Source organism: Podarcis cretensis (assembly GCF_951804945.1).
Source record: "Podarcis cretensis genome assembly, chromosome: 6".
Lineage (NCBI taxonomy): Eukaryota > Metazoa > Chordata > Lepidosauria > Squamata > Lacertidae > Podarcis > Podarcis cretensis.
The window spans coordinates 77,958,815-77,976,481 of NC_137175.1; the positions used below are offsets into that span (position 1 = coordinate 77,958,815).

At 45.4% G+C, this 17,667-nt stretch overlaps 1 protein-coding gene across 1 annotated transcript in view; it reads left to right on the forward strand.

Moving 5' to 3' along the window:
- Positions 1-17,667, forward strand: part of ABCA4 (ATP binding cassette subfamily A member 4) — a 104,236-nt gene that overhangs the window by 16,293 nt on the left and 70,276 nt on the right. The window contains exons 5-8 of the mRNA XM_079981002.1: positions 109-245; positions 4,474-4,601; positions 11,518-11,715; positions 17,154-17,243. Coding sequence (XP_079837128.1) covers positions 109-245; positions 4,474-4,601; positions 11,518-11,715; positions 17,154-17,243 — 553 coding nt within the window. The remainder of the gene's footprint in view (positions 1-108; positions 246-4,473; positions 4,602-11,517; positions 11,716-17,153; positions 17,244-17,667) is intronic.

Here is a 17,667-nt window from a genome sequence, read left to right on the forward strand (position 1 = left end):
ATGTGCCCAGCAATGCTGCCTGCCACCATGATATGGACCTCCTTTGGGAAATGCAGCAATCCACGCTAAGCAGTCTTTCTCCTCCTCCTGCTCCTCCACCTCCTTCAGTTTAGCAAGAGTGTACAAAGATGCTCAAGAACTTTTGCTGAATGCACACGCAACAGAACTGGGCCGACTCTGGGAAGAACTACGCTCCATGACCCAGTTTATGGAAACCATGAGGACAAATCCCGAAAGGATTGCAGGTAATAATAGTTCTGTCATTTGGAGAAAAGCTGTTAATTATTTCCTTGCTCAGAAGATAAGCAGCGGTCACACATTTTCAACTTGATTAACCTGCAGTTTTTGCCAGTGACACAGCAATGAGACTCCCAGTCCCTCACTCCAGGTGCCTCTGGTCTCTGCTGCTTCCCTTCCCATCTGCTATCATATCCACCTGCCTGTCTCAGCTCCCAGCTTCCACAATTCACATGGGCTCAGATTCTCACTTGGGCTTGACTTTGCCTCTTGGTCAGTGGTGAAAGTCTGGTTCTCCCCAGTGTTCTTTGAGCCACACTTCCTACACTTCCTGGCCCTTTGTGCTCTTAACCTGAGACCCTTCCACTCCCCTTCATCTGTGCCAACAGCTTGTGCAAGTACAGCAGTAATCCATTCACTCATTTGGTCAATGGACACAGTAATTTCTTTTCGGTTCAATTCTATACACGGCTATTGGGCTTAGGTTGGTTAGTGTGTGTGTGTGTAGCAGGGATGGGGAAATTGAAGCTCTCCAGCTGTGGTAGAACTACAACTCCCATGATATCTGACTTTGACTATGCTGGCTGGGGTTGAGTCTGGAGGGCTGCAGGCTCCCCATTCCCGTTGCCCATGATTGCAGCCTTCATCCACAAGTTAGATTTTTTGGCTCAGTGACACATCAAATCCAGACAACTCTACAGCACGCTGTCACAATGCAGGTTACAGGAGACCCCACTGTAACTCATCAAGCCAAAGAGCACTTTATGCTGCCTGCAGGGACTGCAGAAAAAGGGTAGGTGGTTCAGTGTCGTAGCTACCGGAGGGTGGGGAGCTAGCTGGGTATTTTTGCCCTGGGTGAAGCCTCCAGAGGGGAGCCACTGAGGCTCCCAGCCTGTGTGTGTGTTTGTGTGTGTGTGTGTGTGTGTGTGTGCAAGTGTGTAAGCAAATGTGCATGCAGAGAGCGCCAAATTAGGTCTTTGACCCAGGTGAAATAAAGTCTAGTTTTGCCCCTGGGTAGGTAAAGCTGGTGAGCTGCATTCTGCTTGGTGGGTCACAAATTGCATAGGCCTTCATGAGTTGGTTGAGCACCAGCACAAAGTCCATGTCTGGTCAACTGTTCCCTAAGGACATGCTTTTCTTGTTAAAGAGGTTGTTGACCCGCTTGCAGGCTTATGATCAGTGGTGAAAATGAATGTGAAAACAGATTCTTACTAATCTTTCAGTTCTGTCAGAGATTTTGGCTGCTTACCTCTGTCCACTCTGATGAGAGAGCAGATGCAGATATTCTGAGCCTTTTTTTGCAGGTTTTTGAAGAATTGCAAGTAGCAGGCTCCTAGGAAAGCTCCTAGAAAATTAGGCCACAGCAGGTTCTCCTGCTTGATTGGGAGAAGTCTACTCTGTAGTTTACTTAGCATAATGATTAATCCAGCCCTGGTCATGAGAAACTAATTGGAGAAATTCGGGACTCCCTACAAGGAAGCAGGTCTTTGGGAGGTGAACTGAAGAAAGAGATTACAAAACCATTTCTCCTTGAGTAAGTGACTGAAAACACACACACACACACACACACACACACACACACACACACACACACACAGACAGACAGACACAGACAGAGACACACACACACCAAACTACAAAACACTCAAGAGCTTTGAAGCTCACAGTTCCAGGGCCACACTCCAGGCCTTTTTTGGGAACTTTCTTCCATTCTTTGAAATCCCAGGCCTGCATTTTATGAGCATGCCAACCCCATTCAACATTCAGAAAAATAAACAAGCGTGGTCCAAATGCCAAGTCTCTTGTGTAATGTGCAATACAACTGTCATTTCACATTCAGGCACCTTTTTAAAAATAAAATAAAGAGTCTTAAACACTGTTTGTTTTTAAATGAATGCACTTCTTTTAGGCCAGTATTTCCCAAACTTCTTAAGTTCACCCCCTGCCCTCCATTTCAAACTTATTCTACCTCCTGCCTCTCTCCCAATCCAGCACTACCTAGTACGAGTGTGGAGCAATTCTCACATGGTTCCTGCTGTGCAGCGATTTTGATGTGGATAGGGCCTGCATTGGCATTAGGCAGCGGAATAGAGCAAAACGTTTCTGGCGCTTCCTAAAACGGCATATCAGGAAGCACCGTTGGAACAAAGCGGACGTTTCTTCTAAATTTGGCTGAGAATGATGGGGCAACTGAGGGAGCTGTCAGCCCCACATGATTCAGTGTTGATCCTCTGCTAGAGGGCATGATTCACCCACACCTTGGCTGATGGGGAGAAGAAAGCCTGTTTCAGCATCTTATCTCCCCTTTCGGATGTCCCACTTTCTCCCAAGGGGACCCAACCCCACTAGTTTGAGTACTAGTGTTTTTAGACAAAGCCGATGTGTAATGCAGGCAGAGGAATAGAGCAACAGCTCTGGGAAATTAATCTCTCTATCTTTATTACTTTTGTTCTATGTATGTCTCAACTCCTCAGTTGTAACTTCTCAGTTGTAACTTCTTTAAATAATATTGTAATAGGCAATATTTTCGGGGGGGGGGAAGGTGGGGGAACTCACCATGAAAGTTGTTTGTTTGTTTGTTTGTTTTATTTGTTTGTTTGTTTATTGGTTGGTTGCAGGCCCAGTCGCAGTGCCATACACACACACACACACACACACACACACACACAGGCAGTGTCTAAATGTAAGATGTGATTAATAACCTCAAGCAGACAATGATTTGGATTAGAAAAGGGCACAACTTTATTGATTACAGATTTTTTTGGCTCAGGCATTGGGTGCATATCAGGCACAGGCAAACTCGGCCCTCCAGATGTTTTGGGACTACAACTCCCATTATCCCTGACCACTGGTCCTGTTAGCTAAGGATGATGGGAGTTGTAGTCCCAAAACATCTGGAAGGCTGAGTTTGCCTATGCCTGGTGTATATCCATTCCAGCCCCCGCCCCAAACATAAAATTAATTAATTTTTAAAAGGTAAGGGACTCAGTGTCCTCCAAGTTCCTGCTCAAAAAACCCCTTGCCCTTAAAGCACATTTTCCCCTCAAAGAATTCTGGGCACTGTAGTTTTACCCTTCCCAGAGTTACAATTCCCAGCAACCCTTAACAAACTCCCGTTCCCAGAATTCTTTGAGGGTGTGCTTTGAATGTGCTTTAAAGGTATAGTGTCTACGCAGCCTTCAAAGCCCTTGGCATGCATTATCTCACAATTTTTTACCACAATCTTGTGAGGTAGGCCAGTGGAGTTGGGTGTGCACCCAAGAGTCAGAAACAGTGGTGTCAGGGGCTCAGGAGCAGAGGCACAGGGAAGAGAGGAGATGGAGAGCGAAGGGGAAGAATCCGAGGGGAGCGTAGGAGAAGAGAACAGTGGACCGAGGGATTCCATGAGCCTCTCCAGCGAATCGGAAGATTCACAGAAGGGGGCGCCAGTGGCCAGGGGTAGGGGGTTCCCAAGGGGAACGCCCCAGGAGCAAGGGGGCAGCAGGGACTCCCAGAGCAGTAGTTGGAAATCAGGACCAGCTTCCCCACCAGAGCAGAGTGGGGGGGAAGAGTCCCAAGGATCGGGGCCAGTGCATTCCCCACCAGGGAGAGAAGATAAGGCAGGGCTGACCACACCTCCATCGGAGAGTCAGACAACGGAGGGGAGGTCAGATCCGGCCAGTATCCCGGAAGAGGGAAGCAGTGACAGAAGTAGTGTAACGGTCAGGAGGAAGGTCACTGGGTTGGCGCGAGAGGCAAGTTCAAATGTACAGGAGCGCGGGACAGCAGAGAATGAGGATTGGGAACCGGGTCCTAAAGCCCGCCGGAGGCAGGGGGAGGAGTTAAGCGACTCAGCGTCAGAAGAGTCCAGAAAGGGGGATGCCCCAGCGGGCAGGAGGACCCAGAGGAGGAGAAAGCAGCGGAAAAGGTGGAGCAGGGCTAGGATCTTAAACTGGTGTCAGAGGGGAGGAGATTCAGACGGGACTTCGCCGGTCTAGGGTTTAAGACGTAGAGCTGCGCGCTGCGGCTTTGAAATGGAAACTGAACCTCAATAAAGACTTTTGTACATAACGACAGCCTCGCGTTGGTCCTCTGTGAGCTGGGACCTAGGGGCAGCTCTGACAAGTGGTTTCCTTAAAGCCATGGAATGGATTTGTGGTTCTAGCTCAAGCTCAACCACTGTACTGGCTTTCTTAAAGCCACTATGGTGCACCAACTCTTAATAGGCCTCTTGTCCTTTTTGTCTTCTTCACCCAGGAAGAGGCATACGAATCCAGGACATCCTGAAAAATGGGGAGAACCTAACTAAGTTTCTGCGTGAAGATGCACGTCTTCCTGACATGGTGGTTCACCACCTGATGAATGCTCAAGTCAGACCTGAACAGGTGAGTCTTGTAAATATTGCAGCAAACGCACTCATGTAAATATTCTTACAGTATTTTTCTGCTGTCAGTACCCATAGGTTCTTAAGGCAATGCATAGGCAATAAAATAACGCAATTTTAAAACCAATTAAACTTGCTTAAAAGCCAGCCACCTTGAATGAAAAAACTAGAAACAAAAGCTCTGAAGGGAAGGGCTGTAGCTCTGTGGTTGAGCATCTTCCTTGCATCCAGAAATTTCCAGGTTCAATCCTCGGCATCTCCTGGTAGGACTGCAAAGGACACCCACCTGAAACCCATTTAGCACTGCTGCTAGTCAGGATAGAAAATACTGCGCTAGGTGGGCCAGTGGTCTGACTGTATAAGACACCTTCCTATGCTCCCATGATCCTGACAGCCAGCAACGGTTTATGCAACTATACTGCGGAATAAGTTATAAATGTCAAAGAACACCTACAGATCATTAATGAATTGCCTTCTGGAGTAAGAACACCTTCACCAGTCCTCAAAAATGAAGGAACAGGGACCCTGGGTGGGCCTTCGTTGGAAGTGAATTATACAGAGCGGATGCCATAATGGAAAAGACTCAGTCCCTGACCATCACTCCTGTCATCTGGGAAAAAGGTGGTACATGGAGCAGCATCTCTCCTATAGGCTTCAGGCAGCCCCCCCCCCCCAAAAGGCATGCAGGATAATGTTTTTAATAAGATATGTAGGACTGTGTAGCCTCAAGAATAAAAGAGCCCATATCTGACAACCCAATAAATCAGTTGACTCTAAGGTTTGACCATGGTTAGTGCTAACCAATTACTGTTCTCTTAACCCTGGCTAAGATCCCAGGTGTATAGTAGAAGCCCATAAAGTTTAGCTTATCTTGCCTATTTTTGTTCTCTGCCCCCCAAAAAGTGTGTGTAGGAGACTTGCTTTTCACTATGCAAGCTGAGTGGATGGAGAAAATGTTTTAGCCATGCCTCAGTCATGTGGCTGGTCAGAGCAGATGTTTACACAGCCACAGGGAACACAAGCTATGGTTTGCAAACACTGTTTAAACAATAGTTTCTAGGCGATCACTTAAGAGGAAATGCATTGCCCCAAAAGAGGAACTGTGTCCCCCCACAAGAGAGGGTACAAGCTTGTACAAAATTTGCACATGCTAATTTATATGTGTGGATGCAAATGCAGAAATAAGTGCTGTAATTTAAACAAAGTAAAATACATCTTAGCAGTGGGAAAGACTTTGACCAGCAGGTGACATGTATGCCTGCTCAGTCTACAGTTCAAATGGCAGCTGCTGCTGAGTAACTTAAAAGCTATAGACTTAGCTTGAATATAGTCATGACCACCTTAAACTACCCTATTGGTTTCACATCCTGGTTTGTAGCAAATCTTTAACCACTGGCTTGGTAATGAGACATAATACTTGGCCATTCTTCCAAAGCAATCCATGACTAAGGCACAAATATTACCAGAAGTTGCCTTTATTGCTTTTGAGGCCTGAAGAGGCTGATGCTCAGTCATGGATACATGCCCAGTAAGGAAATTTTCATCCATGACTAGACCTGGCTTGGGCTCCCTCTGTGGTTGTCTATGCATCACTTTATCTCAATAGAAGTGTGAATGGGACCCCAATGCCCATGTTGGAGGAATGTTGAAAATCCACCACTCCTGATGTCAGTGAGGGCAGAGGTGGAAGGGCATTGTCAGGGCATTGTTCCAGGTGAATAGACTGGACCCTCGGGTGACAGATCTCCTGTCTTGAATGCTCACCAAAATAATAGCACTTCGGCCAAAAAAAAAAAAAAATCCTTTGGTGGAAAATTGCAATCCCAGGTTATCTCCCAGCATTTCCTCCTCGCAGATAGTTTGTGTGTGATTCAGTCCAGGCTGCCATTGCCCCCTTCTGTCCTTGTGGCTTGGGAGCTGTGAGAAGAATGTTGCACTTTTGAATGAGGCGGGCTGAATCAGATCTCTGGAACGAAAGCCTTTCTGACCGTGTGAGAGTGCAGGGAGAAGGAGGGAAGGACTCCAGCTGTCTGGGCACAATCCCTTTTTCTTTATTTCCCCCTTTTTTCATTTTTGCTGTACAATGCCCAAATCTGGGAAATGTGTGTGGCTGTTTGTGGCCAGCAGGAGATAGAATTAATGAGCTTGCTTTTCACTTTTCACTCCTTTGGGGTTTTGAAAATTGTAGGTGGCTTGCATGATCAGTTGCTGGATTGTTCAGCTGATTGGGTTCTGACCGGAGCTGTAGGAAGCTCCCTGGCAGCTCTCTGAATTGCACAGAAGAAAGCATTTTATTTTTTTTAACCCTGACAGCCTGCAAAAAAAAAAGGTTAGGTTCTGTGTGATGTGAAAGCCAGCAGTCTTTACCAGCACAAGTGGTTTCAGTGAAATAAAATCCTATCTCTCCCGCTCTTTTAACAAATAACAAATCCTGCAGGGCTCAGTGTTGGTGACTTTGGACACTCACCAGTCTTCTTTTGATGGGTGTTGAAAATCACAAAGACACCAGTGTGTTCAATGGCAAGACAGTCTTAACACCCCCACTAAAGAAACCGCAGTTGAGTTCTCCTAAGAATAGTATGTTGGCCATCTCATCATGTATTCTTGTAAGGGTGCTTACTTGGCTAAAAATCAAACGTATTTCAGCACCTGAATAGTGAAGCGGAGTTCTTGATCATAATTTATCAGAGTGTGCTTGTACACACTAATGAGTGTGAACCCTCATTAATACAAAGTATACATTAACCTACATCCCATTCCCTTGTCAAAGTGGCCATTGGGTTGCTGACCCAGGTCTGCAAATCTCCATTGTGAGTCTTAGGGCTCATCTACACGTAGTCAGCCATCCAAGTAATGAACATTTTCACGGACTGCAGCCTAGTCTAAAGATGGGGTGAGGAGGTGGCATGTTTCAATAGGCTCACATGAAAATCCCCAAAGATAGAAAATTAGTATGCCAGGGGTGCGGGTAGGCTAGAACCCTTCTTCCTAATGTCTAGCTTTCTTTGTGCAATGTTTTTCACGTAAGAGGGAGCATGCCGTCATTCAGTCCTGTATTCCCACCCCACCCCCATTCTGTAGCAGCAAAGCCATGCCATCTGCAATTCAATTTTTAAGACTGTCCGGTGTTCATCTGGAAATGCATCTGAACGTACAGTGCATATTTCTAGTTGCGAAGCAACTTCCTGTTTCCAGTTGACCAGAAGCTGCTCTTGGAGCTACGCTTTGTGAACGGATGTCATTACCATGGGATGCTTTGATGCTGCTTTGCCCACTGTTAATCATATATCCTGTTCACCTCCTCCTGTTTAAATGCCATTCTGGAGAATGAAAAGAGGATACTGGTCAAACTTAGGCCTGTTTACGAGCATCTGAACCTCTTTTTTCTGCAAAGGGTTGAGCACAGCTGAAGCGCTGACCTCACAGCACCCTGGGAGTGCAGGAAATGACACACACTTGCTCATGAAAGCTAAACCTAATCTAGAGGCCACCTAACTGAGAAAATATTTTGTTCCTCATCTCAAAAGTGCTCAGTGAACAATGGCACGCTGATAAAATTACTGGAATGTATTTCTCAACTGCTGCTTTGAGGCTGCAGGGCAGATAACAGGCAGCTTTTGACTCCCAGAAGAAAAATGGTGTGTGTGGGGCGGGGGGAAGGTTGGCTGTAGTCAGAACTACCAGGAAAACTGTATGGAGAGGTGTAACATTTTTCTAACTCTGCTGTTCTGGGACATTTTCTGAATTGGGCCTCTGTTTGATGTAGCTTCTGCACATAAAGGACATCTTATGGGCTTGTGGTTAATTTCAGTAAGCTGATGTATAATCTTGTTTTCATTTCTGCGTCCTAACACAAGGTTGTTTTCTGATGTCCTTGGCCCATCCATCACAGGGAACACAGATGTTATTTATTATTGATCTCAGTGCTTTTTATCCTGCTGTTCTACACCAAAGTGTATTTGTGGCAATCACAGCAGCTGCAAATTATTTCAGAAAACAAAAACATCATAGAGAAAAACCAACAGTAAAACAATAATTGTTAGTGCTATTCCGCCCGCCTCCCCAGCAATCTAAAAGATAGCTGCTCGTGTTTCATCCAAATTACGCATTAAAAATAATAATAAATCTTAGCCAAAAGTAATACAAATTCTGCAGCAATAGTCTATGACCTGTACAGACACTGAAAATTATGCATGCTTGCATCATTTATTTTACTACGCACCATTTATCCTGCAGTGTTTGCTATTCTACATAATTTATATTGGCTGCAGTAATCATTTGGGCGGGGGACCAGGTGCCAGACCCTTTTATTTTCCCAAGCTTCTTAATCTGAAATATATTTTTAGTACCTTTAAGTTCCATTGTACAAACTTTAACGACAGATAGGTCAGACTGCGTGTGCATTATTGGCTTAAATAGTAGCTACATTGTTTTTTCCTTTTTTTGGTTTAAAAGCTTTTTTGGGAGGGGTAAACGTATCAAAAGATCGCATTTCCTAAAAAACTACAGGATAGATATGGATTGCAACTAATGTGTGTGTACACATCCCTCTGCTGCTGTTTTTATTCTGTTTTAGGCTTATTTTCATATTGTACTTATGGTTTTGTTTTCTTTTTACTTGTAAACATACACAAGAAGAGCCTGCTGCATAAAGCGAGTGGCTCATTTGCTCCAGCCTCCTGTTACCACAGTGGCCAACCAGATATCTGTGGGAAACCCACAAGCAGAATTCAAGCACAAGAATGTTCTCCCCTACTGTGGTTCCTAGCAATTGGTATTAAGAAGCATTCCTGACTCCAACTGTGGAGGCAGAGCACAGCCATCATGGCTAGTAGCTTTCGACAGTCCTCTTCTCCATGAATTTGCCTAATTCTCTTTTAAAGCCATCTAAGTTGATGGCCATTACTGACTCCCCTGTGAGTGAGTTCCATAGTTTAACTACGTACTGCATTAAGAAGAACATTGTTTTATCTGTCCTGAATATTCAACATTCAATTTCATGAGAAGTTACCCATGCACTTCACATGTCGAGACCCCGAGGCCACCCCCTCGTTGATGAATGAGACACAAGGACACAGATATTAGGTTAATATTATTGGGCAAATTTAGGCGACAACTTTATTGGCTACAGAATGTGAGCAGCATTGGCTTAGGCATTGGAATTGACTTGACTATATCTGACTCCTACCTGTCATGCAGGGAGTCCTGTAAGGGTCAACCACCAGTACGGGGAGCCCTGTCGGTGCAAACCAACTCGAGCTCCTCCTGAGTTCCCGACAGGGTCATGGCATGGCCCTAGCCTCACCCTGGGCTTCAGACAAGATCCACACCCCCAGATTCCTTTAACGGAATACCCTTAAGCTTGGAGGGGCAGGTGATGGCCACACCTCCCCTCCCCATCATAAGATCAGCCAATGCCTAACCACCAAACCTTACAAAGTTGTGACGACTGCTACGAGGTAGGCGAAAACCAAATGTCCCAAGCCAATTTGCCAAGTGGAAAAATTCCTACCAGGCCCCTCAATGGCGACAAACCGAGGTCCATAGCAAGACCTGAAAATAGGGAGGGCAGGCGGGAGATCAAGGAAGTGCACCAGAAGGAAGTTATCTGGCTCAAGCCTTGGTTTAAATGGGTCACGGCCATGCCCCCCAGCCAGCTGATTGGCTGGCTGGATCTATGACAAGTCTGGACCTCTGGGTGATAAGGGACTCTGCCCCCACCCCTGGAGGGGAGTGGGTGGCCACGTGGTCCACCGCAAGTCCTCCCCACTGGGAAGTGGAGCGGATTTCTCAACGCCATGAATTTTATAAATTCTATCACGTCGACTCCTACTTGCCTTTTGTCTATAAACTACAAAATTTCAACCTTTTTTTTTTATAGGGGAGTTGCTGCATCCCCTCAATCATTTTGTTCAAAGGGCCATTCTGAGCCCTTTCCAACACTGCAATATCCTTTTTGAGGTGAGGGGTGGCGAAAACTGCACACAGTATTCCAAATATGGTCACACCACAGATTTGTATAATGGCATTATGAGATTGGCAGTTTTATTTTCAGTTCTTCTCCTAATGATTCCAGGCATGGAATTTGCCTTTTTCACTGCTGCCACACACTGGGTCCTCATCAAGCTATCCACTACAACCCCAAGGCCTCATTCCTGGTCTGTCAATGCCAGTTCAAACCCCATGAGCTTATATGTGAAATTTTATTTTATTTTTGCCTCAGCATGCAACACATGCTTACATTGAATTGCATCTGCCATTTTTCCACCCATTTGCTCAGTTTGAAGAGGTTCTTTCAGAGCTCTTCACAATCTCTTTTTGTTTTGATGGCCCTGAACAATTTAGTATAGTCAGCAAACCTGACTACTTCACCGTTACTCTTAAATCCATATTGTTTAGAGCAGGGCTTTTTTTCCCCAGCCGGAACTCGCTGGAACTCAGTTCTGGCGCCTCTCAGGTGGGCGCCATTGCCATTCTAAGAGAATGAGGGAGGTGTTCATGCTGAGTTCCAGCAACTTTTTTTCTAGAAAAATGGCACTGGTTTAAGGGCAAGTTTAAAAAAACAACACCACAGGTCCCAATACAGAACCTCCTGGAGAACTTTTGTTGTTGGGCAGTATATAAGTATTGAAAACAAACACAAATAAATAAAGGTCTGAGCTGTGCACTGAAGCGAATTGACAGCGATTCACCACATTGATAAAGAATACGTATGGTTTGTCTTCTTTTTTTAAAAAAAAATTATTAAGTTTTCCATTTTAACAATCCAATAAGACCACATTAAACATTCAAAATTATACAAATTATACGATAATCAAACAGTCCAAATATTGTGCCAAATTATAAATTTTTGGCAGACTTCCCATGCTCCGAGGTCGGGGGGTTCTAATCTTGTATGGTTTGTCTTTTGCCTACAGTTTGCCTTTGGCGTCCCAGAGTTGACTCTGAAAGATATTGCCTGTAGCCAGGCCCTGCTGAATCGCTTCATTATCTTCAGCAGTCCAGGGGGCTTCCAAGCTGTGCACCAGGCAATGTGTGCCCTTTCCCAGGAGGACCTACAGAAGGTCGAGGACTCTTTGTACGCCAACACAGACTTCTTCAAGCTTTTCCATTTGGTGAGTACTGGATGATCTTTTTAGATATGGTTACGTTTGTCTTGTTTTTCAAAATTCGTGTTGCTTGGATAGTAGTGCTGCTGCTGTATTTGTCCCAGAGGAAGAGGTAAAATGATTAGATGTTGTTATGTTGCTGGTCTCTGAGAAAAAGGAACCTTAGGTATGCTATACCTGTGGCCCAGCACCATGGCAGGGGTCCTGTGGGATCCTGGTTAAGGATTCCTGTGGAAAGGAATGGCTATCTTGGAAGCGGGCACGGCGGACTGGCTGGAGTCCTGAAGAGGTGTATGCCATCCTGCAGCATTTTTCTGCAGGGCAGGCGATCAATAGCTCAGTCAGTTTGAACCCCACATTGGGGAAAGGAGTCCTGCATTGCAGGGGGTTGAACTTGAAGACCCTTGTGGTCCCTTCCAACTCTACCATTCTGTGATTCCATAAGAACTGCTTGGTTTGCTATCATTTCATTTTAATTGCTTAAACTTTTACATAACTCTAGACTACATGATATAGGGACGCAGGTGGCGCTGTGGGTTAAAGCCTCAGCGCCTAGGACTTGCCGATCGAAAGGTCGGCGGTTCGAATCCCTGCGGCGGGGTGCGCTCCCGCTGCTCGGTCCCAGCGCCTGCCAACCTAGCAGTTCGAAAGCACCTCCGGGTGCAAGTAGATAAATAGGGACCGCTTACCAGCGGGAAGGTAAACGGCGTTTCCGTGTGCGGCTCTGGCTCGCCAGAGCAGCGATGTCACGCTGGCCACGTGACCCGGAAGTGTCTCCAGACAGCGCTGGCCCCTGGCCTCTTAAGTGAGATGGGCGCACAACCCCAGAGTCTGTCAAGACTGGCCCGTACGGGCAGGGGTACCTTTACCTTTACCTTTAGACTACATGATAGTAGGTTGTTGCCATTTTGAATTCATTTATGACATCTTCTTACACTTGGTCCCTTTCCAGGACACATTTTTGTTTGTTTGCCCTTCATTTCACACTTGAGATTCTGCCAGAGTTTTATCTTTGGTATCCTTGAGCATGCCTTGCTCTCGTGAGCCGTCAAGATGCGGTTTGGCAGCATTTGTGGTTGAAAACTGGAATTTTGCTCATACTAGGTTTTCCCTGGGAAAGCGGTGGGACAAAATAATAAAATAAATCCACTTGGACTTGGACCTGGAAATCCTGTAGATGTGCCTAGAACATGTGGCACAAAATGAAGTCTGGATGAGCCCTGGGGTTGTGCAGGCACCCGCCCCATACTGTTAATGCACATGGCTGTCCCTAAAGGATCCTGGGAACTGTGATTTGTTCAGATTGCTGGGAATTGAGTGCCACACATGTAACAAACTGCTCACTAAAAATGCACTAACAAACTTCCATGCCAGCAGTGACTGCGGGTTATTTTTACTCATTAGACTATGGGGAGGTAAAGAACGGAAGGGGGAAGGGTTCAGTACCTCCCTTCCTTTTACAGTTAACATAAGACACTCCGCTTCCCCCTTCTTTCAGCAGGGATGGCCTGCTGAAAAATACACATGTGCACACCGCCATTATATCTTAATTGCCCCTTCACGTATATCTGCTGATGTAATTGTGGTTGATGTGGGTTGTCCCGTCCCCCACCCCCTGCCGCCGCCTGCTACCAGCCTTTCCTTCATTCCCTGAATTCAAGGAGGTTTGGTGTGCGACGTATCTGAAAGATGATATGTGGTTAAACCCTTAAGGGTTTTATTAAGGAGGGGAAATTAAACATTAAAGAGAGAGAGAGAGAGAGAGAGAGAGAGAGAGAGAAGGGTAGGGCAAGAGCTGCAAAACTACAGGTGGGAGACAGAGAAGGAATGAGAGTTGGGCTGGTGGAATGAATACTTGGGGTGGGTTTACGGTTTGAGGAAGAGCCAGGGTGCGTCCAGATGTGACTATTGTGGAACTGGTGCTGCTTACACACACAAGTTTTTTTGCAGTGTCTTTGTGTGATGTTGTTGTAATCATCAATACAATAGCTCATACCTTCAGAAAACTTTTAATCCGGATTTCCTCTTTCTGTGGAAAATCCAATGAGTAAAAATAACCTGTTATATTTTGGCAGCCACTTCTGGCATGGAAGTTTGTTAGAGCTTATTCTTTTTAAGTGAGTAGTTTGTCATGTGTGTGATGAATGATGTTTTAGTTAGTGGCCTCTAATGATAACAGCCTCTACTTCTGTTTGCTCCTCACCTGTGTGCAACCTAGTCTTCCCATGTTCAACACTCTAACCATTTTGCAGAGGGACAAAACAATGACAATGCAGCAGAGGCATTCTGTTAACTTTCGCCCACTTAGGCATGGGCTTTTGTGGACAGCAAATAGCAGACAGCAGTGAATATCCATGACTGTAAAAACAGAAGTGAATGGAAGTGAATGCATGAAATGCACACACAGAAAAATTGGCCCCAAATTGTGATATGAAGCCCCCGTCAGTAAGGAGTCAGAAGGGAGATGGAGGGGGATTTCTACTAGATCTTTTTCCTTGGGAAAAGTTTGCAAGATCTTGCCGGCAGATTGATGTGGGGGTGAAGGGGAAGATTTGGGGAGAAGGTTATATGACTGGAGTGTTCACTACACATTCACACAGAGAATAGTACAGTTGTGTGTGTGTGTGTGTGTGTGTGTGTGTGTGTGTGTGTGTTTTCTTTCTGGCAAAGCAAAGGGTAGAGCTGAAGGAGGAAAGGCTGTGTTTACAAATGTCAGAGTCAGCACATTCTTCAGATTTCCTCCAGAAGTGTTCAGCAGACTAGTACCAGGGACGGAAAATGTGGGCAGTGGGAATCAGCCAAGGCTGTTATGTGGAGGCCCAGGCAGAATGTGAGGAGGGCAGAGCAAAACGTATCCACAGGACTGCTTTCATGTTTATGTTGGATGTCATTGTGCGTTGCAAAACTTTTCAGGTGAGCGGAAGGCATAGCAGAGTCTTAATGATCTCTCCATCGTTCTGCCTTCAGAGGCTACAGAGAAAACATCAACAGTAGCTCGGGGCTGTTTGGGTTACAGGCGTTCCTGTTCACTGTACACGACAGGTTATAAATACCAGCATGTGTGCACCGTAAAACTGTCAATTTGTCAGGTCCCTGACAGCCTGAAAGTGATCTGTGCTTTTCTCCCATTCTGTGTTAGTCTGCTGCCTGGAAGGAATGATGCCTTCAGCAGAATAGCTAGTCCCCGCACAAACCTTTTCAACTTTCAATCTGATTTAGGGCTTTTTACAACTCTGCCCCAAGGATATGAAATCTGAACTTTGCCTGCAAAGCAAATACTCTGGTGTCAGAGTTTACCTCAGCCTACGCTCGGGTGAACGATTGTTGCCCCCTGGAAGGGAATTCATTGTTATGGTTTGAAAGTAATTCTGGCATTGATTTCCTATCTTTAACCTCTGAGGTAAGATAGGCAGGGCATCGGCAGAGCTACTGTGAAGAAATTGACCACAGATACTGGTGGGCCTCAAAATGAGCTCACAATTTGGCCATCACCTCAACTCTTCAGTCATTTTGGAAGCTGCCTTATACCAAGCCTTATACCATATACCTCATTATATGAACATGAAAAGAGTCTGCTGGATCAGGCCAATGATCCAACTAATCCTGCATCCTGTTCTCACAGTGTCCAGCAAGCAGGATACGAGCACAAGAGCACTCTCCCCTCCTGTGTTTTCCAGTAACTGACATTCAGGAGTGTTGCTGCCTCTAGCTGTGGTCACATGAAAAATCAAATTCTTCCGAGATGTTCTAAAGGATGGTTGAATATTTTAACTAATCCAAGTCACTGGTGGGAGTGTGGGAGTGTGTGACAGAGCAAGGAAATGAACAGAGAGCAATATGGATTAGGCAAATTCTTAAAATTCCTTGTTTGCCCTGCAAAATCACTCACCGCAAAATTTCCTGGTCTGACTGGACTTTCTCATAAGGTGACAGGCCATGAATACTATAGAGGCCTCCCTTGTAATCTATGGTATGTGTGATGCCACAGAATGATGCATTCTGAAATAATTTCAGCAAGCCAGAAAGACGATACCTGCAGGGAAAAAAGGGAGTGGATCATGTTTGGAATATGTGATTCCCCACAGCCTGCAGGGTGGGAACAAAAGCAACACCGCTCATGCTTTCTTCTTGCACATCCAGGAAAAGAAGTGGAAGTCTTTCAGATGTCGCAAGATCTTGGCCAGCACCACAGGGTCCAATCCACTTTGCCACATCTAGAAATGCTTGTCCCCTAATAGGACAGCTATATTGTTGGGTGGCAAGCATGGAATCAGGTCTGTTTCCATTGTTTCCATAACAAACTCAATCATCTGATCATGGTCCTGCTGCTGTTATCCTGAGTTCATCACATATTGCTTGCTGGCTTAACGGTCAGTAAACAGAAGCAGTAGTGGTGCATGTTTTGGGACAGTGGCAAAATCAGGGCTATGAGTTGGCATCCTATGCTGAAAGCAGCCCTTGTAGAAATCAGTAACCTGCTTGTAAACCATGAGATTTGATGAATATGCATGTGCTACAAAGTACAAACTTTAGATACTCTGCAGAATGTTGTCCATTCGTGGATAGATAATGTACTAAACAAAGTCAGATGAAAACTGATCAGTCTAGGCATTGTATGCAAATCCTAGGAATTCTGTAGATTTCCAAGTAAAATCTAAAATGTTTCCAAGTTAGGAAACATGAGGACACATGGAAAGGCATCGTGCTTTCCTTAGGCATTGCATCGTTGATAGAATCATAGAACTGTGGAGTTGGAAGGGACCCTGAGAATAATCTCCATCAGTGCAGGAATCACAACTAAAATATTCATGACAGATGGACATACCAACCTCTGCTTTAAAACCTCCAGCGAAGGAGAGTCCACCACCTTCCAAGGGAGTCTGATCCATTGTTGAACAGCTCTTACCTTAAGTTCTTCGTGATGATGATCCTAGGAATTCTGTGGTTGAGATTAAACAACAAGAAGTCATGATTATTTGAGCTTGTATGAATTTTGTGTTCAGGGTGTGTTAGGGTGTTCAGGACCAACCCAAACCATTTTGCTGCCTGAGATGAAGAACAAGGTGGAGCCACCCCCCATTCCATGTACACAACCTGACGGGATGGACAATTGCATCTTACCTTGAAACTTCCTCCACTCGGGCCAAGTACAGCAGGTTAGCTTACGAAGCACAGGGCAGGCCATACAAATCTATTTCTTTCTCTTCATCATTTTTTGCCTGAGGATGTTTCCTTGTAGTAGGGCTGGCCCTAAGGGGGTCTTTTCCCTGATTAGAGAAATGGCATTGTCTTCTTGTAGAGAGTTGGAAAAGGGCAACTCGGATGACCAAGGCATTGGGGGTTTGGAAACACAGCCTAGGAGGCCAGCACAATCTAGCTCCTGACTCTGAAAGCATTTAGGTAGATACTGGTCATGTCTCACCAGCATTCACTTTCTTTTACAGCTTCCCACCGTGTTAGACGGCAATGCTCAAGGTGCTGATCTACAAATGTGGGGACAAGTGCTTTCTAATGTGTCCCAAGCCGTGCAAGAGGTAACACTTTAGCATTGTGGGGTATGGAAAAGAGTGCAACTGGCATAAAAATTGAGTAAGGAACTTGTAAGGAATTTGCGTTGGACACAGGCAGGCATCCTTATGCAGTGAATTTAAACATGCGTTGGACACAGGCAGGCATCCTTATGCAGTGAATTTAAACATGCCAACTGCTTGGGCAGTTTAATAATTTCACCCACTGGTTTTCCTTAATGCTTGTTCCGGCTGCCTGTGACTTAAGAAACCATGCATTATACAGATCTGTACCTTCAGTGTCCTGGTAACTGATTACATATTCCTCTATGTTAAACAAACCTGCAACTAAAAAGCTAGCTCAGCAGGAAGAAGACGAGGCTAGAATCTTACCCTCTGATGTGCACTAGCTTTTCATTTGAGCACACTATTTTCACATGAGGTAGAATTC